Source organism: Pezoporus flaviventris, unplaced genomic scaffold, assembly GCF_033815535.1.
Source record: "Pezoporus flaviventris isolate CSIRO_AGI_PZ_B2104156 unplaced genomic scaffold, CSIRO_AGI_Pfla_v1 ptg000041l, whole genome shotgun sequence".
In the NCBI taxonomy this organism is placed as follows: domain Eukaryota; kingdom Metazoa; phylum Chordata; class Aves; order Psittaciformes; family Psittacidae; genus Pezoporus; species Pezoporus flaviventris.
In genome coordinates, this window is record NW_026892589.1 from 4,456,416 (window position 1) to 4,483,676 (window position 27,261).

The following is a 27,261-nucleotide window of genomic DNA, read 5'->3' on the forward strand; positions in this document are numbered from 1 at the left end:
AACTGTCTCTGAAAAAAAGGAAGAGTTTGAGATATGAGAAATTCAAGCTGTCTCTCTGTGCACTCGAGGTCTCGACTCTCCGTCTCCAGGAAATGAATGCATGCAGCCTGCACAGTTTAATTCTCTTTTGGTTTATTACTATTTAAAAATCAGTTTTTGTATCCCCTTCTACAGAGGCTTCACCTTCCAACAGAACATACAAAAAATACACACAATAGAAAAAAAAAAGATAGGTAGGTAAGTTGCTTTATACAAACAGGTCCCTAAGAACCCAAAAAGGCTAAAACAGGCTCGGTTTCAATAGAAGCAGGCCCATAAATAAGCAAGAGACTTCATTCAAGTAGGGAAAGAGTCATCCATCCTCACCTAAGATCCTTTCTTGCTCACACTGAAGATAATGGGAGGATTCCCAACAACTTCAGTAGAAGCAGGATTGGGATTCATCAGAGCCAATGGCAAACTTTCCTGCTCCTTCCCTTCCAAGGCACTGTCTCTTCCATACAGTGTGCAGCCAGGGAAAAATGCCAGTTTTAGTGGGTCATCCCAAACTCAGTTTCAGTTGCTCACTCTACAGGACATCTGAGAATAGCCTTTTATTTTCTCTCTTACACTGTGTATTTGCACTAATTGTAGCAAACTTTCAGGTGACAACAGTACTGAAGAGAAATTCTGAGCCCAAGAGCAAGGCTTAGATTGATTCTTTCAAGAGCCAGCAGTCAGTCTGACAACTTTGCAGAGGGCATGTAAAAATTGCCTGGAGAAGGCACCAGTTTGTAGACACAGCAGCCAAAAAGCTATTAGCAAGCATGAGACTGATTTATTATAAAACCACTTACCCAAGCTCACTATGTGACTACAGGAAGCTCAAGAGCATTTATGGCTGCCAGTGGCTGTATGAAGTGCCCCATGGTCCACATGGAACCCAGGAGCTTGGAGGGGGGCACTGGAACATCAGTGAGACACCAGTTACCTCCTTCCTTCAGTACAGCTCAGTTCAGAGCACCTCCAGGTCTCCAAGTTGCAGTACAATTAGAGAGGCCACCTAGGAAAAGCTTTGTTCACATAAACCCTGAGAGCAGATCAACAGTGCCAGGCAGTCTTTAAATTAAGTATCTCACTTTTCAGGAAAAATGTGGCCAAATGTTTGTTCAACTTGGCATTACACTTGAAGTCAGAGAGGCCAAACGCTTGCAGAAGAGCTCACAGCACAACTGTGCAGCACAGTCTGACACATCAACCAAGTCTTGAAACAGTCTTACCCAAGGGTTATCATCATCGCATTTTATAGATGGGAACAAAACACAGGAAGAGTCTAGAGATGACACAAGGTGTTAATTGTTTACAAACAGGCTGCCTTACTGCTACCATAGAGCAAACAACTGTGGTTTTTCATTAACATGCTTTAAACATTCCAGCTATCACCACAACCCTTTACAGCCAGGGTTCCTCCTCTTGTTCTGCACCACTTTGCAGTTACGTCATTTAACTGTTTTTATAAGGTTGGTGGTTTGGGGTTTTTTTCCCCCTTTTTTATCTTTTTTAGGCAAAGTTCTCTGTTTTACAGCTAACACAGGTATTTGCAGAGCTGTACACATCTGAGTAGTGTACACATCTGAGGGTGAAGGCGGCAAGGAAGCAGGCAGGAAGACATTATGCCAATGTTTTTGCTGCTGACTCTGCCACTGCAGATGTGTCAGGGAGCACTGCCTCCCTCCGGGTCCCAGGCTCAGTGCTCCAGAACACGCTGCCTTCTGACAGGGACAAGGAGCAGCAGTTTGGGCTAAAAGCCAAGTCTGTTCCCAAAGGCTCATTCACAACAGCTGAAGGATCTTGTTTTGAAAAGGATGTTCAGGATAAAAAATGGGACTCTCTCAGGAGACATGGGAATCTTCCAGAAACTGTTTTCCCTTTTAAATTTTCCTGTTGGGATTTTTTCCCCTCTTTGCTCATTTGTTTTGTCTCCCAGGGTTGGACTGAGAGCATAAGCTCAGAGATTCCCTGTGAGCTTCTGTTCTGTTCAATTAAAACTCAGATACTGTACCCAGGCAAAAGGTGAACGGTACAAAGCTGGCTTAATATACATTAAAATATTCATAATGCTGTTAAGGTATGTTCATAATGCTGAAAAAAGCCAACACATTCCAGGGTTTTGTTTGGCACTTGCTCTCAGAGTTTCTGCCATGCTGAACAATTGAAAATATCTGGTTATTTTGGGGGTGATAAAGAAAAGCCTTTCCCATTTCATTACTGGAAATTTTGGTAGCTGTTTTTTTTACTTTGTCCATTTATCTCTCATGAAACCCAAAGAGAGCTCTAGCCCTCCATTCATTCTTCCAACACTGAAGTCTGGAATTCCTTTGAAGTTTACTTTGGCATCTACTTCCTCAAGCAAGCACCTTAAAAAAAATTAAAGCTGAAAGTGGCACCCCACTCCAGACTCAAGACATAAGTTCAGATATTGATTTCTAGGAACAAAGATTTAGTGAAAAAACAAGACACTAAAGTTACAACAGAGCCTACAAAATCTAGGTTAGCTTTCATACTATCGATTCAGTTAGTTGAGTTAGATAGACATTCAATTACACAGCTCTTCTATTCAAGTCATTCCTTACTGCCGACAGCAGTTGAGGGAGGAACAATAATTTCAGGGAATACATGGGAAATAACAAATATTCCCTAAGTCACTGGCACTCAAACAGGTCTAAAACTGTGACTGGGCATTTGCAGTTCTTCAAAAGACTGGTAGGAAGACCAAGTCCACACCATCTTAGACTTCTAGGCTTTAAAACCCAAACAAATCAATCACACACACCCCCCGACATATAATACTTTGCCCTACTATAGTTAAGGCACTGGATTGAGAGAAGGAAAAATCTGTGTTCAATTTCTGGTTCTGCTATCAATTTCCCACGTCATCATGGGCAAATCACTTCACATTGAGAGCTCACACGCACCACATTACCATGCATCAGGTGAGCCACACTAAGAAGCCTGCACACATTTAACACATAACAAATGCAAGGAAATTTAACTCAGTATGGAATAAATTCACATTAAATCACTTTACCTTGCATTTGTTGTAGATTAACAGTACATAAAGATAAAATCAGGCAACAAAAGAAGCCTAATGATAAGTCTGTGTCCCTACATTCAACACAACACTTAAGCATGCATGCAAGCGGTTTGTAGTCCTTCAGTTTTATTTCACTCATTCACCTATAAGCATCTACTCTTTTCTTGTCTACCTTTAATGTTTAGATTATAAATGGTTGAAGATTTTTCATCATACCTAATACACAAGGGTCTAATCCTCAGTTGAGGGGTTTAGGGAGTCCTATAATACAAAGAAATACTACAACTCTGCTTATCTAGATTTGTATGAACTGAAGTTCTCTTCTTGGCAGAAAAGTGCACTGACTTCAACATTGGACTGCAGTCCCACCAAAGATGATGATAAGGAAAGAGGGCTGGCCCAAAATGAGAACTATCATCTATACATTGATAATCCAATTAAAAATGTAATATAAACAAGTGAGGTTACAGCTCAGGGTATGTTAAGTACTTCCATTTGAACTCTGAACTTCTGAAGATGAGTTTCTGTTTGGATCTGTTTTCTGTTCTCTGAGAAGCAGGCATTTCCCAAAGCACACAATATAAAGAATGCGCATGTAGATTAAATTACTAACCAGAATGGAACAATATGCCCCCAAAGAAGCAAAAAAGCTCTGAAAACACACCACTGCTAAAGATCTGCCCAAACTACTGCTGGCACTGGTCTGCATCAGTCTCTTGTGTTGGTGCAAATCCCTCCCGTTTACACTAGAATGATCTAGAACTGTCATTTCAGGATTGTTCACTTCCTGCCCAATTGTTTCCCTGTCCACTAGACTGAGAAGTAAGTAGCTTTCAACCGATGGATTCATGACAACTTAGTAAGCATTTTCTTTGACAAACAAAATGCACAGTTAGTGTTTTACAAGGCTTCCTATTTAGTTCAAGGCTTTTCATTTGTTTCATCAGGTCAAATTCTGTAGCATTCAAAATTACATTCTGATACACATGGCTAAATTCAACCCACTAGTAACACTGGAGTCAGTGGAGCTACATGTAGGATGAAAATACCCTATATTCTGCACTTGGCTTTTGGAGTTGAATTGTATGGCTACTGCACCCTCTTTTACTACACATAGGAACACAAACTCCTTAAATATTTCAGAACACAACCTCAATTCAACAGAAATTTGCCTGGTGGCTTAAACGCGAGCTATTAGTAAATACGAGTGACTGCAGTTGCATTTGCTAATCCCAATAAATTGTTCTGCTGACTGGAAAGCCTGCTCTATCTCCACTGGCGTGGCAGTTCACAAGGTTGTCTCAGTATCGTCTGCATTATTAAGGTATTTGAAAATGTTCTGTTACCTTTCTGAAATTCCATTTTCTACTTGTCACCTAAGCTTACCAGTACAGCAATAGCAATTCCATAAAGCTTTAGTTTTAAGGTGGGTTGGTTTGTTTTTGTTTTTGTTTGTCTTCCCTTGAAATGAAACTCATACCTATTTTCCAGGGATTCTGGGAGAAGATAAATGGAGAGGAACATGTCCTTCAGTCTCCCAACACAGATTAATAGCAAAACCTCAAGTCTGCTGCAACATGCTCTCAATTTAGAAAGTGCTGGTGCTATAGAGAAAGCCATTGATTATTAATCCTTGGTTTGTAACACTTGAGAACAAGTACAAAAAGTGTAGCTTCTTAGAAAAGAGAAGCTAGGGCTTCTGAAGTCTGTAGAATTTAGAACATCATTTCAAAATCCATATACTGATACAAAAGGCTGTATAATTCCAACATTAAAAAAATCAGGAATGTATCTTATTTCAGTTATGCATTAACTGCAGGGTTTGGATTAGGAGCACCTGGGCAATGCAAGTTGTGGTGCAACAGCAGTTTGTGGCTGTGTTCACATTTAATATATACATGTTTCCTGCAGAGGATGTAAGTCCTGGTCTGAGGTGGTCTATCCTGCTCCAGCACTGTATTAGTGATGGAGAAAGCTATTGCTTCATAGAATGCATGGTTGGTGTGGGACTTGGGCTTTTCAGAGTGGTCTTTCTAGACCAAATCACTGCTTAAACCTTTGCTTATTAACCCTCACAACTGTGATGTGGAGAAAACTCTTCACAGATGGGAAATTAAGGAATAAATTCAGGGAGCTATCCTATGTGACCTTGAGCATCAACAGCAGAACCATAATTATAACTCAGAGTATTCCTAACTCCTAACCCTGTGTTAAACAACATTTATACCTGGATTTGGTACATAACACCTTGACAAGTTACATGGGAGGAAAGGGAGAGACAAGAAAGGACATTATCTCTGCACAAGTGGTATCTTCAGATTAAATGGAACCTCCAACAGCCTAGAGCCCAGCATCTTTGCATTTTGTAATCAATTCTTTTTGCAAGATCTGTTGTTTGCAATTCCCATCTCTTCCTATAAAAACCTTTCTTATTTGGAAAAGAAAGGATTAAGACTGGCTTTTGCAAACCTGACTAGAGGCAGATCAGGAGAGCATTAACTGGCTCTCATTTGCACACCTTTAGGACAGGTGGCTAAACTGCTCAAAAACCAGACAAAACGAGGGGATGCAAAGTAACATACTAACTTCTTTAATAGAGTCCAATCCAATTAAACCAAAATCACTCTGTGAACCCCTGGGTTTATTCACACTAAACAAGTCAGTGGTACATAGTGTTAACCCGATAGCTCATCGTGTTTATACCCTAGGTCCCCACATGAAAAATGAGCACCAGTCAACCAGACTGCAATGGTATTTTTCCTTCTTTTTTTTATCTTTTTTTTTTCATAAAACTATTTCTTTCATAGACTTAAAACAACCAACTAGCCAAGTTATTCATTATGGTACATCTAAAAAAAAAATTAATACTAACCCTAATGTGACAGCTGCTTTAAGAGTGCTCTGTGTCTCGCCTTAGACTGGCTTTTCAGTAGCAATTCACTACAACAGGTCCTAAAATAATAATAATAGAGAATTAAAAAACTGACAGCAAGTTTAATGGTCAAAAGTAACAAAAACAACCTGTTCCAAATGGGGATTCTTCTCAGCAGTTCAGTTCTGCTGCAGCACTCACAGCCTCACAAATGGCAGAAGGGGTTCAAATTCTTGCACCTTCTTTAAGATTTTCTGGTTTTTCAAAGGACAACTGCGTTGTACCCTGATAGGTACCACGGGCATTTTACTTACTGTTATATTCAATAATGGGGCAATAATGGGTCTGGTTTTAAAACTTACTGTTTTTCTGGGGTAGGTTAGGGAAGGTGGGGAATAGAGAGAGAACAAAAGCATAGCTCCCTGTAGCTGTAGCTCCCCAGGTGCCTCGGTCACTAGGACTGTCTAAGTCTCAGACCAGTGCTGGTAACATTTACTCTAGAAGATCACAACTAAACACCAGCAGCAGCCTCTAAAGCTCCATTTGGTGTTTTAGGTCATGTCTTCTGTTCAAGGTCACCATCTTCTGTACTTTATCAGCTAAGAAGCATTTTCTTCCTCTCCCCAGTGAAGGTTTAAAGGTGGGGCAGGGCATGAGATAAAAGGGGAAGCTAAAATGAATAAAAAATTCTCAGCTATAGAACCAAATTTCATTATTTCATCTTTCATTCACAGCATCTTATCATTATAGCCAGACTGCTGCTTTGCTTTAAGATCAAAATGATCTCATTTCCCCTCTGGCCCCATTGGTTGCTGGTCGACCTCTGGATCCACTAGGGATGATGCAAATGCTGACTGGACGATCTGAAACCCAAATGACTCCAGGAGAGACATGTTCTGTTGGGGTGAAAAGGGGGATCCTAAAGCAGGACCGAGGTCCCCAAGCGGGCCACTGAGGGCCCTGACGTGAACTTTCTGTATGTGTTTGTTCAGATAAGACTTTGATCTGAAAAAGCTGCCACACTCAGGGCAAGGGTACTTCTTCTCTCCTTCCGTCTCCATTTTGTTTTTGCTGACTGCCATGTCACACGAGAAGGACCCATTGGTGCTCTGTTTCTCAGGAGTCTTGAGGTCACTGGTGTCAGAGAGGTCTCCGTATGAATCAGAACTCTCAATCGGGTCCGAATGTGAACATTTCTGGCCTTCTATGGGAAGAAGAAAAGAGAAGTTTTCAGAATCTTACCTCCCCAAACCAGTATTTAACATGCATTAAAACAGATCATATTGGTTACCACCTGATTTCATTAATGCCCGTCATGACAGAATGATACACTTAACACTGCAATCTGTCACATTCAAGAGCCCTTGACCACAGGTCTTCTTTACAAACCACAGCTGCTATCAGAGCAACATTCAGGTTTTTAGTATGGACCTTTCATGATATTGAATGGGACCATAACGGGTCTCTGGTTTATGTAACACTCTTTTGAATCCCAAAGATGTCTCACAACATTTACACCTCAGGCACTACAAAAGAATGGACCTAATGATGAGTTTTTAATTTTACAATTCATTCCCGCACTTCTGAAATATTGCTTATACTTTGGGGTAGAGCCTAGAAACCTAATGAACAACAGGCTGCAGCAAGATGTGAAGAAACCTGGAAACACTCAGCAAAACAGCAGTGAGCGACTGCAATTTAAGGCATGCAATTCCATTTAGTCTTGAGGAACTTTTTGATTTTTACAAATCAAGTGCAATGCTGTTAGAAGTGAACTTCATAATCTAAAATGGTTCCATCTTAAAACACTGTAGTGTGAAACAGGAGGGAGGTCAGAGACACTATTTTAAGTCATTTGGATACATATCCTGGCAAAGCCATTGGTATGTTTGGAGTGCTCCCCATTCTCCTCTCACATTATGCCAAGAAAGTTTGTCCGCGCTTTTTGCTCAGCGCATGTGAATGAGCGTGGGAAACCCAGACATACTCCTCAACAAGTCTCTGAATACAAATAAGCTGGAGCTACTATTAACTCTAAAAGACCAAAGAACCACTTGGCACAACCCAAAAGACAGATTTGCTATGGACTCGGCATTACAAACCAAACAGGATATGCATGAAATCAATACACCACTGAGCTGGAGTAAATCTCTTGTTAAGTCAGCACACCACCCAAACCCAAAGGGCTTCTGTAGTAACTCTATCAGGACTTCAACAGAAAGAAAAATCACACAACTAGCTTTTTGCTGGCACAGACTTTGTTTAACCCAGCCTGCTGTGCTACCCTGGGCAAAAAAAAAACCTAACTTTTTGGGACAACCATGGTTTTGAAGAATTTTCTGATGTTTCAGCTTCCCCAAGAATACTGATAGCTCAAACCAAGAAGCAGAAAGCAAGCTATTTGACATAAACACACAGCTTCACATACTCAGAAGTTAATTACTCTTCAGCTACTCCTACCATATTTCTTTCTCTAGAAGCTAAAATCAGGTTAAACAAACAAAAAAGCAGCAGTACCATCACCCTCTGCCTGTCCTCCTCAACAGCATTAATAAGTGTAACTACAGGTAGTTGCATGGCTCCTCATCAAACTGAGAATGCATACTGCTTCCACCTCTCAAGAATCTTTATGAACTGCATTTTGCAGTTCTCCCTTCCTTCACCAGAAGTCAGATATGCGGTTTGACTGGCACAAGACTAAGGCAGAATGGTACAAAGGAACCATCAAGGATCTGCACCCCCTAGGCAACATTCAAATACTGACTGCTCCTAGGAAGATGGTCAAGATGAACTAACGTGGCTTTTTCAATCTCTAATAACCAAAGAAGCTGCCAAAAATTCATGTACCCTTACACGTGCATCTCCTTCCCCCAGACTTGTGAAATCAGCTATCCAAGGACAGGTGTTAAATACTATGTGATGCTCTGCAGTTTCTCTGCATCTCCCTAAGCTTCTCTCCAGGGTTTTCGCTGTCTTTCCTCCCTCCCCTTTCTCACACCCAGCCCAGCACCCCACACACAAAGTTCTGCAAAGAGCAGCAAGGTGCAGAGCAGCGAGTCTCTTGCCTTTGATGCCATAGGTCCTGACGCAGTGGAACGCTGCTCCCCCATTCGGGATGGACTCCTGGTGCCTGGAGACCTGGGGAAGGGGAACACCGTGGTGGGTTTTAACATGGACCTTTAAGTAGGAGGCAGAGGAGAAACCTAAACAAGATAAAAGGAGATGAGATCCTGCCACCAGCAAAGACACACATCTGCCTTCCCCATTCTTTTAATCTTTGTCTTGCTCCTACTCCCTATTATGAAGTTGCCATTATACTAACTTGATTTCTGGTTACCTACAACATGCTCAAGTAGGATTCCTAGACATAATCAGGCAATTAATACATTTCATTAGACTTCATTTGCTGTTTGGAAGTCATGATGAAAGAACAGCCTCCTTGAGAAACAAACCCAATGTAAGCAAACCTAGCAGATAACACGAAACTCTCCGGAAAAACAAAGGCAGAGGAGACATGATACAAAAAAGGCACCCATGTCCCTTCACCATGTTTGTGCTGCTTTAATTAAATAATGTTCATAATTTGATAATACTTTGGAAAATAGTTCAAATTAGTTTATGCTGTTCAGATTTGAAGGGATGCCACTTAGTAGCACCCCTCTTTGGTATTTAGTGTGCTTTCCCCTTAGGTGTATAGTGAATCCTAGAAGCCAGAAAGCTAAGTCTGCTGAGGTTTTAAGGTATACAGTTCTGTTCTACAGCAACTTTTGAAAACATTTCACCCTTCAGCTCATCCTGAATTTCAAAACCCCATACAACTCATATTTTGTCTGCAGTTAAAAAAAACCAATACAACTAAAATGAAATGTCAATACTTCTATTAGTTCTGCTCTGTGAGCCCAAACCACTGAAATTAAAAACACAGATTTCAAACAACTGATTTCTGAACAAAACAGTGTTTTGCATTTGTGCATGTGCTTTTCTAAATAGTTTCTGAAGTCTCACAAATACAACCTTTTCCTTTCATGCAAATTATCTCAAAATACACTTTGGGATGGTTTAAAATTCAATTTTTATAAGATTTGCAGTTAGTACTCATGCATTTGGAGTACATATATGAGGCACAAAGACTTCCTATACAGGGTACACCTATCAGCAGCCTTCTTAATTTTCCATTATTTTTTGAACAGAATATTATGGCATTTTCACATTAGAAACATTTTTCTTTAACACCTTAGAACACAACACAAGTTTCACCATGACAGGCAGAGTTCCAGATTTCTCTGTCCCTTTCTGGATAGAGAAAGTCAGGACCTAGATTTTTTTAAACCAATACAGCATTTACAGCACAAGCCCTTGCACGAGAAGCTTCATACCAATGCTTCATTTTAAATACAGATAGATAAACTAGTGTAAGGCCATTTTTCTATTGATATAACTGCATTTATGTTTGATGCTATATAAGAACATCTTAGAAAGAATGTAGAACCAATACTGGCACAGCTCTCTGTGGTGGATTTTCTGACAGCAGCTGTTAGGTGCTGAACTTAACAATGAATGTGGCTTTACACTAGAATTCCCTATGCCAACCCAACAGAATATTTCTCTACCCAGACTTTTCTTAGAAGCCAGGATCAAAGAGTATTCAGAGGTAATTAAGAACTATTTATGCAGGACCTGCAGAGCAAGACAGAACTCCACAGCAACCTGCTGAAGGGCAAAAGACCAGACTACTGAGAATGGGCAAGAGTTACTGTACACTCCCGAGTTGAAGATAAATGCACAGAATAGCAGATACATCACAAGTGAAGAAACCAAGAACATACAACTCAAAATACAATACAGCAGAATCTCTTAGGCCACATGTCATCCAGGAAATCGATGCAATGGTATTATCCTCTGAGATAATGCAAGACCTACCCTCAGACACAAAATGCTGTACTGAAAATCTCCCTGTCCCACAAGAGAATGTATCTTTCCAAATACTAAAATTTCACTGTGGAGATGGAAAGAACCAGTGTTTGACTGGTATAGAGAAAAGGACACAATATAGAGATATAATGGTGATGCTTCCAGCTACAATGTACTTCTCTTATTTCAGAAATGTCTAATAACCACATGCATGCTGAGATGAGCCTTGACATAGCAATGCATTAAAATCCTACTGCCAACCATTAAAAAAGGACTACCTACAGCTATTCGGTGTTCTCCTATACTACAACTGCCACAGGAAAATGTGAAGTTGCAATCTCTGCTATGTGGTATTTTTTCTGAACTCAGAACTCTATTTGTAGAGTACATTGTTTTCTATAATGAAAACTGCCTGCAAAGTGTGTTTGCTCCCCTTTATGCACTTGGCAGATGAACATGCGAGTCATCAACTTCCATCAAAGCAGTAAGAGTGCCAACAGGAAACTTTAAAGTGAGATTTTTTTGTTCTGTTTTTATCCTTTTTTTTTTGCTGAAGCACTTAGCACTGCCTTCCCCTCCCCCAGACCTTAATTATGAATGTCTGTCCTGGGAGGATGGGGAATTCAGAGATAATAATCTTTTACTTTTAAAAAGCTCTTTAAAAACAAAGTCAGGCTAATGCAGAGAATCAAGTGACAGTGATTTTCAATGAAGGAATGTAGTATTGTCTTACCCATACACATCTCTCAGCTTTGCAGAGCAGATTATTTCTTCATAGCAGAGGAACCAACATTAAAAACATGCAGACAGAAGAAATGATCTGCTTTATAAATAGGACCTATCCCTTGATCTCTTAGATACATCTATAAGGAGACAGACTATAGAAATAACTGCAGGATGCTTTTTCAAAATTTCCAGTTTGGATTTAGCTGGAACATGCGCAGAATATATCAAATTTAATCAACTCTGTATCCACCTGGAAATACACAAGAATTCATCTTACAGTAAACAAGAATTTCATCTAACTGCTGGTTGGAATATTTACCCTTCTCCTAACTCATTTCTGTGAAACAAACAATGTTTGTGTGTCTGAAACAGAAAAGGAATCTTCAGAGTTGCACCTGTGATTATGAAGTTGTCAGTTCTAGACTTGCCAAAGTCATTCATCTCTGAAGCTCTTTGAAAAAGCCCACACAAGCAAATACAGTTCCTAAGAATGGTTATAGAAGATTATGTAACAACAAAGCAGGAGCAGGGTTTTTTATTTCAACTGATTAAAGAGAATTTGTCTTAAAAAGTGAGGATTGGAGATTAGTTTTCCTAAGCACATTTTAGATGAGCTCTTGAAAGAAAACCCCAACAAACCCAACAAAAAATCCCAGGGGAAAAAAACCCCAACAAAACAAAACCAAAACTAAAACCAACCAACAACATTGCTCAGCTTCCCTGATTTAACAGGACTTAATTGCTTTCATAATTATTACAAGCATAAGGAACCTACGTGAGAAAATAACCTGGAAACAGCATCAAATCACGATGGTGATTTTTGGACATTATACTGCCATTTTGTAAACGAAACGAATAACTGGAATCAGCGAATGGGACACGCATGACATGACAAACCAGCGGCTACTGCTGTCAGCCATATACTGAGCTTTCCAGCTCCTAAATCCACTAAAAACCTTTAAAAAAACATGAGACACTTGATTAAGAAAAGCCTTCAGTCTTCTGGTGGGATATACTGTGGGTTCTAAGCTCTGTCTTTAACACCAGGATATGTTAATCTGGGTAACAATCATCCACTTTTTTTGTTGTTTTTTTTTTTGTCAGCCAACATCCAAAATTCTCTCTACAAGCAGCTTGACATCTTGCTTGACAATACTATATACAGAACTAGCTCAGTTCCAAATAATACAAAATATACCAGCATGTTAGCTGGGGGAAGAATCAAACAAAATGCCATTGCACAAGCACCACAGTCATGGCACAACTGCAGTAGGGCGGGACACTGAGTACCTTCTGACTGCACAAATGCCTACCAGATAGATGCTTCTAACCCAGAAATTTTCCATTACCCTTCATCTCTACAATTTAAAAAGTAACTATTTAAAACAATCAACATTATCATTTGATTCTAGAACAGTATGGATTAAAAGCTGTACTGTTTTGGATCATAAATCTATAATCAAACTTCATAGCATAAAACAATGAGTTCACAACATAATTGTCTGACAAATCCAGTCTGTATCTTCCCTTTCCTATGAATTCTAACACTGAGTAGACATTTGAACAATAATTCCGTAGATGAATTACATTTTCTGAGTGCTGTTGTAAACTGAAATTCCCAGCAGACTAGATTCTGACAAGAAACATAAACTGTAAGAAAAAACTAGATGCTTCAATTTTTCTGTACAACAGGTCCCCTATCCTTCTACACAGAAGTGTACATTCTATTTATATCTCCACTGTACATTTAAACCTGTAAAATGTGAATAAACCATTTAGTCATTTCATTGTTCGAATGCCAGAGCTGTCTTTTGTCATGCTGGCTGAATTTCAAAAGAGCTGCAGTGACATCCAGTGGTAGTTCAGTTGAAACTCAATCTCACAAATTTGGAAACAAGACAATCTCTCCCAACCCGTTTGAGTTTCTGTTTGGCACCATGTTCAGCTAAAGGAGAGCAGGATAGCACCTGGATCTTGGAAAGCCTCTTTTCCATGTTGTTACCACAAAAAGAATTGGGATAAGCTTAAGCAGTTTTTCACAAGATAGGCCTTCAGCTGGAAAGAAAACCAAGCTTCATTTCATACCATCAACCCAGAGCTTCAGAATCCGAAGATTTTTAACCAGGATGCCTTTGCCACTCAAACTTAACAACACTCTCAGGACCTAGCAGACTGTTTAACTACTGGAAATGTCTCTCATTACTCATCAACTAACTCCCAATCATCCAAAAAGCTCCCTGTACAGTTCTCACATTAAATGGAAAACAGCTTTATTCTCTCAAAAGATTTCACCTCTCTCAAATTAGAAAAAGGAACACACATCATAAATAAAGGACTCATCAGAAAAAACAAGATCCCAAAATGCCACAGCAGCCTCTTCCCACAAGGTATGTATGCCTGCGTGAGCCAACAATGGATTCTGAAGTGGTATATTAATCATTGAAAAAAGACAATAATGAGTCAAAATTCTTTTTCCAGCTTGCCTTACAACCCACAAAGCCTAAATTTACGACTCTTTCCAATTGAAGAGTACCACAAACAGACAGAAAAGCTTCAAAAGCTCTTAGCCATATGGTTTAGTCGAGCAGGGAGTTGGACACGGTATTTATGGTCCTTCCAACTCGAGACATTCTATGATTCTGTGAAAAGCTGTATTTGTACAAACAAAGGTAAAGCACATATCTAGTGCTCTTTATAAAATCTGGTTTAGAAACGTACACTAATACAAAGCAATTTCTTAGGTTAAGAGGGAGAAGCAGCTTGACGCTACTGCTGCACCAGGAGGGTACGCAAGACTGATAAGATAATGTAGATTTTTAATGTATTTTTAATGTGTATTGGTGTGTATTTTACAGATTCTTCTTCCTAACTGATTGCAAGGACTCAGGTCTAGCCAGGTATAGGAAATAAAAGGTGTATGGTGAATAGCAGCAAGGCAGCATATCATGGTTATTGTACAGGTTATTGTATTTAGCAAATAAAACTCTTAAAACTGTCTAGAAACAATTTGCTTCAGATTTAAACTGAATTTCTTCAGGAACTATCAGCCACGTAAAAAGGCCAGAGGCCAGACCTATAGCTCCATCAGTTTCAAGGTTAACTATTCAATCAGAAAAAAAACAGACTACGTACACATCTATGGCATAACCTCCTCCTGTTGCAGACAGACTCACGCAGCCTTACAGCTTCCCTCAAGTGCTGCCCCATCCCACTGAAATAAAACAGTAGTTTCTTCATTACCTCGGTTACAGATAGTGCAGAAATTGCTTGGTCCTTCACTATGCTTCTTCAAATGATCTGCCATATATGCTGCTCTCAAGTACTTCCCACACACCTGGCATGGAACTTTGTCTTCATGACATGCTAGGTGTGAGCGCAGTCGGTCACGAGTGGCAAAGGAAGCATTACACGTCTGCAGGTATAATGAGAACTATGTGACTCATCAACTCCACTAAAAGAACTGATATTGTTGAACATACTTAGTATGCCTTAGAGTAAATACCTTAGATCCTGTGCATACCCACAAATGACATGATGCACAAGGCATTTTCCCACAATAAAAAACTCAGATAACCAACACACTGCACAAAATGTAGTGTTTCTACTTGCGAAAATTAAGAAAGCAAGAAAACAGCTCTAACATACTACAGACAGTAAAACTGAAATCAATTTAAGAGTTGTAAGGTCTTAGCTCCTCTCTGAGGCTGAAGACACTAAAACTTTAAGTAATGCTAACAAAAGAAACAGCAGAAACCACTTCATTCCATTTACAGTAAGTTCTGCCATTTCACTGAGCCATTACAAACACTTTAGACCACTCAAAATGTCGTTTCTGTCAGTTTCCTAAATTTTTTTTCTTTGATCTGATCTATCTAACTTCAGTACATAGAATCCCTTTGGAGTACGAAGACGTACAAACAAAGCGTCAGAGAACTGGCTGGGATGAGAATACGACGAAAAAGAGTCATCCTGGTATCCACCATAGCAGTGCAGACAAATTGTAGAAGTGAAGCTTCAGAACTGAACAGGTATCAAAATAACTGTATGGCCCTGTAATCTGTTTACAACTTACCCCCGATCAAGGTATCATATTCCACTCACTACTGTGAAACAAACTTGATTTGGCATTAAGCTAATATTGATTTTACTTTCCCACTTCCCAGGCGTAATCCATATGGTTAAGGTGTGTGAAGGCTTCCTCCCAGTTTTATGATCATACCAATTGGCAGGCATGCAGACTACATATATAGCCCGTTACAACAGCCTGCCAGCTCTGAAAGGCTTGCTCTATCTCTAACATGTGAAGGAAAATAAATCACCAGCAATACACTGTAGAAGTTATTAAAGATACAGTCTGAAACCACTGCTCACAAGTATGAGAGGAAAAACAAAAGCAAACATACATTAGAATGACCAGAGTAAGCGGGCAACAGTGTTAACATTCAAGAGTGTGGAGTGTTTCATTTATATCACTTTCATATAAAAAAAAAAATCACAGCTTTAAGATTTATAAGCAGAACCCTTTCAGAGGTAATATGAGATTATTAAGTGACTTGGGAACTGAATATATTCTGTCTTTTCAAGTATCAGTGTGTAATTAAACAACTGTTTATCAATAGACTTTAATGTAACAATCCTAGTAAAACTCCAGAATTATAACTTTAAATAAGTGACATTGATAATACAGAAGACCATAACCCACATAATTTTATATAATTTAATTTATCAAGAGCTTATTGAAAAAAACAACATTGAAGACAGCTGAAAAAATACCTATCAATTTCAGGAGGCTTTACACTCATTTGATCCTGTGAGATGCCTAAGTATGGTAAACTCCCATAGAGCTGAGACTATTCTGCAGCAAGCACAAGGCTTAGCACCTCAGAGGATCAGGACTTAATGAACTTAAAAAGACAACAGTAAAATTAACTGGATTTCTGCAATATACACAGTTTAACCAAGCTCACCAGACAAAGATTCATAAATTACAAGTAGTGAAGAAGCAGATTCTGGAAGGTGAAAGATTTCTCTTCATTTGAAATCTCAGTACACAGCGCTGAGCAAAACAGGTGCAGCTTTCACTTACTAAAATGTCCTCAGAGGTAAACACTCATTTCAGCCAGGATTCCAGCACTGATACTAATCAATCTGTTGGATATCAACTAAAGATATGTAACTAGACAATCAAAAATGACAGCCAAGAGATCCATCATCAGTAAGTGTAAAAATACTGAGCCACAGGAAGCGTCCATACAAAAGCATTGGGAATGCATTAGTTGATGAAGCAGACCAGAGACAAATCACAGGGATGCCAGAAGTGAAACGAGATCTGTTCCATACTGAACTTATCAGGTTGAAAGCTTAGGGAAAGGCAATATAATAATTTCTGTGTTTGATCTCTTTGCTGCTGGGCTGTGCACGGTTCACCTTTAGATAAGCTACGTAATAAATATATCTGTGAAGAAGCTTAAAAAAAAAGTAAAAATTAAGTCCAGTGGAGAAAGCAAGAACCAGTTTAGCTGAACCATAACAATGGGAGACAGGACCAGGTTTAAAGAAGACCCCAAAGTTAATATTCAAATAGTTAATACTTATAAAAGGTATAGAGAAAAAAGTTTTATCTTACAAAAGATGTGAAGTGCTAAATGAGTGCTAAGAATTTATCATTAATTGTTAATCATAGAAGAAAACTCTCCAGTGCTTTCCTATCAAACATTGCACAGGTATATAAATAGATTAAAAAAGAATATATATATATATAAAGTTTAAAAAACATTGTTTAAGAAATACCTCTTGAAGGTTCAACTTTTCTATGGATGTGGATGTCTCTGAGCTTATTCCATGGTGGCTGCCATTTTCCTGCTAATAGGCAGGAAGTAAGAGAAATTAGGACAGGAAGAAACTCATTCTGCATTGAAATCAATGGGAAAAGCACTGGACTTGGGATGCCAATTTTAGGGTTACTTAAATAAATAGATTTTTTCTTTGTCAAAAGTTGTACTTTAATTTAACCTACATTTTTCTCTTTTTAAATTGCCAGAACAACAATCTGTCTCTTATACCTGCGAAGAGGCAAACTTCTTTTTTCTCCCCTTGCTCTTTCACATCCACAGATTTTGAGATCACTGTTTCCTCCCAAACTGCAGCCTAACTTTCATACCATTCACACTCAAAAGCCAACATCCCAGCTTCGCCCCTTCCCATGGTGAGTCAGCAAACTGAGCTACCCCATCTCCAGAAAACTGACTTACCCCTTCTCCCACATACAGAACTCTGTCAGATTAAAAAAAAAAAAAAAATAAAAAATAAATGAACAATTGAATAAATCACCAGTGCAACAATCCAGGGGAAAACATCCTGAATGCATTTGGTGTCTTGTCTGGACACCAAAGCAACTTCTTGGATTTCTCAGCTGCCTTGGTTCTTTGGAGGCCTTCCCTATTCTGAGTCTATTTTATCAGTAGTGAAAAAGCTGGAATCAGGTCTTTGTCTGGCATCAGGTGCTGCAGCTTCGGATAGTTTTTCAAAGATCTGTGAAGTACAGCTGCTATTTTAGGGGGATGAGTGTAGGATTACATGCTGAGCACTAAAACCTAGAGCTGTTGCGGTGATGCTCAGCTTACAATTGTCCTGCTTCTCATAGTTTTATTCTGAAGTTGGGTAGACACCTTCACACTTTGGCTTTGGTAGCCCAAAATGTACCATGATGCTACATCAACAGAACCTTAGGTATCCACTGGTCTGTAAAGATAAATGAGGGCTCAGGAAAATGGCCAGTGGATTTTGTTTAAATCATACTAGAACACAACTTCCAGGAATGCCATTGCCATAGAGGATTCTGGAAAGCTTTCCTGTTTACAGAGCACTTCTCTTTTGCAGTAACTATAAACAAAGCATGACAATAACATTTTCAACAGGAACTCAGATTCAAAAAGGATGCTCAATGCTGCTCAGGCTGCCCTCAAGGGGAGCTAATTTGCCAAATAAAATTAATGGAAAAAAAAACAGAGATTGGAAAATGGGGAAACATTCCAGTATGAAGCTATTTTCCTCCTTAGTGGCCAGATTCTGTGTTTAAATACATGTTATGAAACAGAAGCGTTACTGGTTATGAGATCATCACAAGGAGAACTTCATCAATTTTTACATCAGCTTCCGGATTTGAAACCAATTTGCAGTGTGATGGCATCCCTTCTGTGGTTTTTACCGTGCAAAGCACATCTGCGCATGTTTGTGAAGACTTTCTAAATCTGACAGGATACTATGAAGTACTGTTTTTGCAAGGACATGCAACAGCTCCTTAACAGATTTTTTACACCTTAAGATTCAAGAAAAATTTACTTTGCATGGTTAAGCAGCCAAAAATCAAAACCAAACCAAGCCTGAATGAGCACCTCAACTCTGTCCTGATGCTGGTAACCTACAGCCTGCACCTTTGAACTGAATGACCAGTGCATGCAGAATTATGGTCCTTTAGACAACACACAATAAGAAAAGCTAATGTTAGAAACTGCTATCATAAAATTTATGCGTGCCAGGAGACAGAGTTGAGCTTGGCTGTACAATCTTAGCTTCTGTATTTCTTTACATTCTAGCTCTTAGTGTATCCTCTGATTCACACTTATAGAGCTCATATCTAATATTCTTATATCAGTCAGAAAACTATTAAAAAATCATCAGGCATCAGCTGACAAAGGACATGTCTGTTAATGCTATTCATAAACTGTATTCCTTCAGTAACATTAATGGCAACTGGCAAGAGACTGGGAGTTTCTGTTTATGTTGGGACCTAAACATTCACTTTCATACTTGCACACAAATACATGTTCATCTTCAGTTCATCCACCCAGACCCCTTGCTATCCCCAAATGATGAAGTCTTTTTATGAGTGAAGTTTTCCAATTTATGTAAATCTATAACCCCTAAGTCATTTTAAGAAGCTTAAACCAGTCTAAGGCTTTATAGAAGATATGCAGTTAAATCAATGTGAAGTCCTTATGGCCTGATTTTTGAAGGTGTTGGGCTTCCTCAGACCATATGGAGGTCAACTGAAACCTTCAGATTGCTCTATATGCCTGAAAAAAACGTTCATGGGGTTACTAATGTTTCAAAACTTCCGTAATTTGGAGGAAACATGGGAGAGGTGTGTCAAGGTATAGTGAAAAAACCTGCAGCTCAGGAGGCAGCAGTCATGTAGGACTGACCAACTGTGTTCAAACAGTGTGGTTAAAAATATCAAGAAACGAAAAATCCTCTAAGCTTCACTGTCTTCAAAGAAAATGAAAACTATCTTGCTCCGACTTTCTTTAAATAAATAAATCAATTTTTCTTCAGAGACCAAGCAGGGAGACTGTTACCCAGCAAATGTTTTAGAAGTTTGCCTGACAACTATGTGAAGGCAGTGAATGACAGTGGAAGCCAATTCTCAGCTTTGGTTTTAGTTAATACTTCCAGGCACCTTTTACATCTCTCTACAAGTGTATTACAAAATATCTTTCTTAATTTGATCTTTTAAATCCTAATGAATAATTTAGTAACTGGAAAAAAGTATATACAACATTATGACATTGTATTACAAAGGATAAGGTGATGCCATTATGTTTATTTTTCCTGGGATAAAACCAAAAAGCTTCCAATTTTGCTCAGTGCAATGTTCTGAAGGCTATGTGATTAAAAATCAAAGTATCTTGGCAAGTTACGATATTCACCAATTTTATTTGAAAGTATTCTAAAAAAAAAACCAAAATTAATTCATCATTGGAGCCTCCTGTTGGCAACAACTGCAATAAATAAAAAAAGGAGGAAGGGGCATGGAGGCCATCAGCAGTGACACTGACTCTAAGCCCAGGGACAAGGTGGCTGGGCAAGAGATCCAGGGTGAGACTGGGATAGAGCAGCAGGGAAGAGCATCTGGCAGGAGGGGAGGGAGGCAGGAGGACCAAAGCTGTAGATGACACAAGGGGCTGGGGGACGGGAGGGATGGAAAGCAGCTGTCACTGTTGAACACAGTTATTTACCCATATTTATCCCAATTCACACATACATGGTATTTTTACTGATACTTCATAACTGTCTGCATGCATAAATGCAATGCCAAAGATTACCCATACATGAGTCTAAACCCCTTCAGCTCCTACCTGACACTTGTGAGGTCTCTCTGAGGTATGCACCTGTTTGATGTGTCCATTCAAGTGGTCTGGCCTTGAAAGAAAATACACATAAGCACACTTAAAACAAATACTAAAAGTAAACTTACAATTTTAATGAAAAAAAATAAGATCCCAGCAGTGGATTATTACAAATGCATTACAAATGTGGTGATATTTAACTTTCCAAGAACCAGATGACCAACAACTGGGACTCTACTTTGACAAGTACCCTGGCCAACTTGCTAAAAAGGCAGCATTTTCTCAGGGAGAAACGATGACTGAACGATCAGAGAAAACAGGAAATACAAGCTACTATTTGAAAGCCTGCATGTCCCCTTCCAAAATCCTATTTAGATCTTGACAATCAGGGCACTCTGATTTACAGTTGCTGAGTATTTGGAAATCAGATCCTTTTGGTTTCTGTCACAACCATGGATGTACGAAGCCAACTTTAAGCACCTCTGTGCAAAAAGGCTGACAGTAAACTGTTGCTGTGACACATTTTCCACCAGCAAGGTGAAAAACTACTGTTCTAACACAACTTGGCGGGGAGACGCCATTAATACAAATAAAGTGCTCTGAAGGTCCCAACTAGAAGGTGCAATGGAAGAGCAAATTATTACTGAAATTAAAAGACAGACCATTCTTCACAATCGGTAAAGCCTACTTTAAAGAAGAGAGGACTGAATAGCTGCAGATTTTCCTGGTGGGAGTTTCTCCTAGTGGGAAGAAAGCTTTTCATTGTATGAAGCCAAAACTGCTTGGAAACAAGTTCTCCACCCTCTCCTCCCCCAACTTCCCAGCTGCACCAATGGGAGGGCGCGGGATGGAATTCACACACTGCGGACAGAAGATAGGCTGAACTTTGCAGGGAGGCTGTTAAACCTGATGCTCCAGCAAGCGGGCTGGAGCCGTGCAACCGGAAAGACTGGTTGGGGTCCTTGTAGGTACCTGAATCCTAGCAACCTCACGTGCTGCGCCACGGAGCGAACGAAAGGCTACTAAAATAAGACATCCCGCTTCCAACTGCCGTTGGCTGAATACTGAAACTTAAAAGAGACTCTTCTTTTCATTCATACTTGGATTTTATAAACACAGACATTTTTGTTGCTTCCTTTTAGGACAGCATTCCTGCCTGTTCACATTAACTCACTGGGAAAAATGAGAACTCAACATGTATCTTCCACTTTCATCTGTGGACAAAATCCTCTTACACAGCAACAGCAGAAATCTTCCAGTGTTAATAAAACCAGTAAAAATTGGCAGATGATCCCAGGTAGCACTATGACAAAAAAAACGCTCTCACTACTAGTGAAAATTTCACAGGTGAAATTTTCATGTTAGAACTTCACGTCCCTAAATCTGCAGTCCCTGTGCAGATGCATCCCTAATTATTGCTGCTTTTAAAAACAAAAAAGGAGTCTACATTATCTTAATTTATTTCAGTAACAGCAAGTCCTGCTATCAAAAAGAGGGCTAGCAGAGGCATAATTTCTACATTTAGCGCATAGTAGCCTTCTGATTTGTTTTCGGATTCCGATTCCTTCCCTCCTGTTAGAGCAGAAAAGCGGCGGCTGCTACAAAAGCAACACAGAGTATACGTATCCCCCTCCCCCCCTGCTTCTACTCTCCAAGCGAGCAGCAAACTTCCAAAGAAGTTTCAAATTCATTAACTCAGACTATAAGATACCACTAACACGACTACGTGTATCAAACTACTTATTAACTCCCACAAACAGCGACAACAAAAAAATCAGCAACATTAAATGCACAGATCTTACGTATGTTGCAGGGCAGAAACAGGATCCCCTTCAGAAGGATGTAAACCCAAAGGACACAAAGATCATGTAATAAAAGATACTTGATGCTGCAGCCTTTGAAATCTCACCTCTTCCTTCACATTTGGGTGATAAAAAACATTACGAACTAAGAGAAATGAAGGGAAGTTAAGAAAAAGAAAATTTAAAATGGATACGAGAAAAATAATAATCTTGAGATGTATTAATATTTGCACTTCAACAGCACCTTCCAACTACCTACAAATCAGTAGTCTCAAGACACTTATGTGAGGGAGGTAATTACTTCAATACCCATTTCACAGAAGAGTCATTTGAGGGAGAGACTAACTGATTTGCCCAAGGACACGCATACACCAAGCCTGGGACAAAGCTGGGAATGTTACCCAGAAGCCACACGGACTCCCAGTTCTATGTCTTAATTACTTTTAAACCCTTTCAAGAGACTCTGGAATAGCCTCCCAGCGGAAATGTGGGAAGTCTCATTTCTTGAGACGTTTTAAAGTGGAACAGTCAAAACTATCCTAAGTACAAACTGTTCTTGCTTCCCAAGGAATAAAGAAGACAACTTCCTAAGTCTCCATTCATGTGTATGGTCCTTGTAAGTACTCTCTTACCTGGAAAAGCCTTTTCCACAGCTCTGGCAGATATAGGGCTTTCCCACAGAGCCATCGTGAGATCGAACATGATAGGACATCCTGTCTTTCCGCTTGAACCGTAAGCCACACACTGGACACGAGTAAGGCTTCTCGCCAGAGTGAGACAGCTTGTGCCGATTCAGGTGGTACACGTCCCGAAAAATCTTGCCACAGATTTCACAGGCCACCTGTTTCCTCGTCCTGCTTCTTTTTCGGGGAGCATCGGGGTCATCCTGACCAGGGACACCATTTTCACCCAGTCTTGGGGGTGGGATGTCTATGTAGCCCAGCTGTAAGCTTGTCACCCCATGTTGAGCTTCATGCTGACGAAGACGATTAGCATCCGTAAATACTTTCCCGCAGAGACCACAAGGCAGAATACCAGCCTCTCGCAGCCCCCCTGGGGTACCAAACATCATGGAGTCCAAGAGATTGGCTTTACGGGGTCGCCCTCTGCCCCTCTTGGTGCTTAAAGTAGGGGCACTAGCAGCAACGTTCTGGAAAGGTGAGGCCAGCAGCGGTGGGGACAGAGGTCCTGCCACCATGGGCAGCCGGTCCACGCCCTGCAGAACAGGTAAGGAAGACTGCGCAGCAGTGAGCGCAGCCCGCGTGGCCTCGTCTTCGGGCATGCCAGCAATGCCATTGCCATTGGGTGCCAAAGTGGCACCGTTGGTCATGTCAAGAGGGAAGCCGAGGTCAGCAGCCCCCGGACGGAAGAGCATGATGTCGGGGCGTGCAGGAGGCACGAGGAGCTGCACATTGGACTGCTTGATGACCTCCTGGCAGATGTCAATCACAGAGCGCATCAGCAGGAACTTGGCGGCCGTCATGAGCTCTGGGAAGCTCTCCAGCCGCACCACGATGCGCGACGTGTAGGCGAAGTCCAGGATGTCTCCGAATACCTTGGAGCTGATGGTGTGCATCTCCAGCTCCCGCCCGCTCCCGGGGGTCCCGCCGGCCGCCGCACCGCCGGCCGCCGCTGCCTCCGTCGCGCCCCCCTCCGCGCCGCCGCCGCCACCTGCCCCGTCGCCCAGCTGCGCGCTGAACACCGACTCGAAGTACTCGCTGCAAGCGGCCAGCACCGCCCGGTGCGCCGGGAAGCTCTCGTCGCCCACTCGCAGGAGCACGTCGCAGAAGCGGCCGCCGTTCTTGCGCTGCTGGTTGAGGCTGTGCAGCATGTCGGCGCTGTGCCGGCTCACCTGGTACGTGTAGCAGCCCGACGAGGGGCCGCAAGCGGCGGCCTCGCTCACCCGCTCCATGGGGGCTGCGCCGCCCCGCTGGCGCCCGCAGGGGGCGCGCGCTCTCAGGCCGCCCGGCGGCGCGCGCCGCCTCCTCCTCCTCCTCCCCGCCCCTGTCCGGGCCGACGGCGGCGGCGCGCGCTGCGCTCCCTGCACAGCGCGAGGGGAGCGCGGGAGGGGGGGGTGGGGGGGGCGAGACAAAAGGCTCCGGCGGCCGAGGGGCGCGCGCCGCGCGGGGCCGCCGCGGCCGCGCGAGCTCCGCCCGGGCTCGGCCGCCACGAGGCGCTGCGGCCGCGGAGGCCGCCGCGGGAAGGGGCGTGCGCGGTGCGGCTGCAGCGAAGCCGGGAGGGAGGGGGAAGCTCCGGCGGCTGCGGCTCCGGGCTGCCGGCTCCGTCCGTCCCTGTGTGTTTGGAGCGGAGGAAAGATGGCAGCGGCTGCACTTCCTCTTGCACTTTCACCCCTGGGGGGAGGAGAAGGAGGGGGCGATACCACCCCCCCTACAAAAATCCAGCGGGGGCCCCCCGGCTGCTGCTCCCCGACCAAGCGCCGCCGCCGCCGCCGGCTCCCGTCCGGGCCCCGCCCGCTTCGCTGCACCCGCACCACCGGCGCCGCAAACTTTCCTCTCTTCTTTGGCGGAGAAGACCCCCACCCTATTCATAAAGACCCCCCCCCTCCAGCCACTCGGGCTCCCCCCTGCCCCCCCGCTTCCTGCCCCCCTCCCTCCCCGCATCCGCCAATGCAAGAGCAGCCAGAGCCAGCAGGCCGGCCCCCACCCCGCCCGCCCGCGGGGGCTGGGGGCTGCAGTCTCCCCCTTCCCCAGCACCGATCCTCCAATACCGAGCCGGCAGCGAGGCCCCCGCCCGCGGCACACGGGGGGGGCGGCGGGCCTGCGCTCGCCCCCTCCCCCAAATATCCGGGCTGCAGCTCGCCCCCCAGGCCCCCCTCCCGCCGGAGAGAGGAGGAGGGGCCGCCGGGGGGGGGCTGCAGGCAGCCTCCCCCCCTCCCCAGGCTCAAATCGTCCAATGCAAACCCTCCCGGAGCTGCAGAGGCGCAGAGCGGCCCCCACCTCCTCGCGTCGCCTGAGAAGAGCCGATCCCAGAGGGGCCAGGGGCTGCGGAGCGGAGCGGCCTCCCCCCGGTCTTTCATTGCATTTCTCACCCCCACCTCCCCCCTTCCTAGGATCAACTCTCAGCCTCACTAAAGGAGCGAGGCCCCGGCATTGTGGGGGAGGCCAGGGGTACAGCGGGAATTCTCACAGTGCGAAAATGCCCTCCCCTCGGGAGCAGTTTGGGGAATGGTACCGCGGGCTGGGGGCTGCGGGAGGCACCGGCAACCGCACAACCCCAGGCGGCTGCCTCCATGTTGGGGAAGCGGCTGCCCCGCCGAGCCCGGCGCTGCCCCCGGTACCCCCGCGCTGCGGGGCTGCCTCCCGTTCCCCCGAGTTCGCCTGCCCATGGCCTGGGCTGCGCGCTGCAAACCGCACCGCTGTAATCGACGGGCGGGGGTTGCCTGGACTGTCCTGGTGCTGAACGTTCCTCGTGCACGCCGGATCTCTCTATGAATAGCTTCTATTTCAACATCATTTCAGCTAAAATTTGCTTTCTGTCTCACAGAAGAACTCTACTTCAGAAGAAACATCACCCCCCTGTCCCAATACACACACACACTCCCAAAACAGTGTTTTGTTAAAGACAACACTTTCTAAAAGTGTTCAAGGGCACTTTTGCATTTGTAAGATCAAGCTCTATTAAGAATCCTTGGATGACCTATTCACGATCTAATATCACCTAAAGTGTTCTGTGGAAAATACTGAACTCTGCACACGCGAGGGCATCACAAACTACAGAGGCTTCCAAAAGCTCGAACCCAGCTCTTGAGTTAAATAGTGGTGGAACTGAACAAGCGTTCTGGGTACTGATGTGCAAATGAGTGCACCAAGCTCCCAGCTCCCAAAATACCGTATTACATTAACGCTTAAGGCCACGCAGTGCCCTCAGCCCCTGTGCCAGATTTCTTCTGCTTTTGGAAGGAAGTGTTTGTCTACACTGCAGGCAGAATATTACCAGTAGCTTTTTATTACTGTGTTATGTATGCACACACCCGGATACAAACATGTATTTTTAGAAATTTGAGGTTGGTTGAGTGCTAGCAGTGCTGACAAACCCAGCTCGAATACACCGCGTTATATAGATAACACAGTGCTTGCATTCTGCAAGCCTGTCTGGGTGCCACAGCCACTAGGGTTGTGCTTGTTACAGAGAGAAAAATGATTATATTTAAACACACTATCCAGGCTGCATGCACACACACACACAGAGCCCTTAAAGAATCTGGAATTGCTTATCTTTCCTAGTGGCTTTGGTCAGTTGTGTGCCTTTTCCCCAAGTGGTTTATTAATTTGCTTTGTTTTTACTCCCGAGCCCCCTGACATGGTTCCTTCTTCCTACTTCAGTTCCCTCCTTGCCTGTTCTTTGTCTCTCCTCTAGGCAGGGGGAGGGGGGGTCCTGCCGCTCTCACTCCACTTTCCTCAGAACTTTCTCCGTGGAAGGGTCTGGTTTCAGCTTCCACCCTCTTGTTTAAAAGGCACCATCCAACACACCCTGCCTGATCCTTTAGGTAGAAGCTGAGTATTCACCCAAAAGCATGGATGTTTCTTGGCAATTTACCCCTTCACACTTGCTGTGGGGCTGCCACATCAGCATGCTGGGAGCTTGCATTCTGAGCTGTCCCTGGATAATGTTTAAAGATGACTGCCAGCACCTTGCATCCCAAAGAAATCACAAAGAGACCAGCACAACCATTCGCCGTAGTTCCTCAGCACTCTGACACGATAACGGCTGGATCTTTCCTTTTAGCAC

At 42.7% G+C, this 27,261-nt stretch overlaps 2 protein-coding genes across 6 annotated transcripts in view; one reads left to right on the plus strand and one right to left on the minus strand.

The window, feature by feature from the left end:
• The window catches only part of LIMK2 (LIM domain kinase 2), an 82,362-nt gene that overhangs the window by 47,222 nt on the left and 7,879 nt on the right, over positions 1-27,261 (plus strand). The window lies entirely within an intron of this gene.
• PATZ1 (POZ/BTB and AT hook containing zinc finger 1) lies at positions 116-24,513 on the minus strand. 5 transcript variants are annotated; one of them, XM_061465879.1, is made up of 6 exons: positions 23,145-24,505; positions 20,720-20,783; positions 17,373-17,444; positions 14,823-14,994; positions 9,011-9,148; positions 116-7,149 (listed from the first exon to the last, which is right to left on the minus strand). In XM_061465879.1, the coding sequence occupies exons 1-6, from the start codon at positions 24,422-24,424 to the stop codon at positions 6,731-6,733; spliced, it is 2,145 nt and encodes a 714-aa protein (XP_061321863.1). In that variant the 5' UTR covers positions 24,425-24,505; the 3' UTR covers positions 116-6,730. The 5 variants fall into 5 exon arrangements, with proteins under 5 accessions (XP_061321863.1, XP_061321865.1, XP_061321864.1 ...); XM_061465881.1 differs by lacking the exon at positions 9,011-9,148 and having other exon boundaries at positions 23,145-24,509; XM_061465880.1 differs by lacking the exon at positions 17,373-17,444 and having other exon boundaries at positions 23,145-24,504.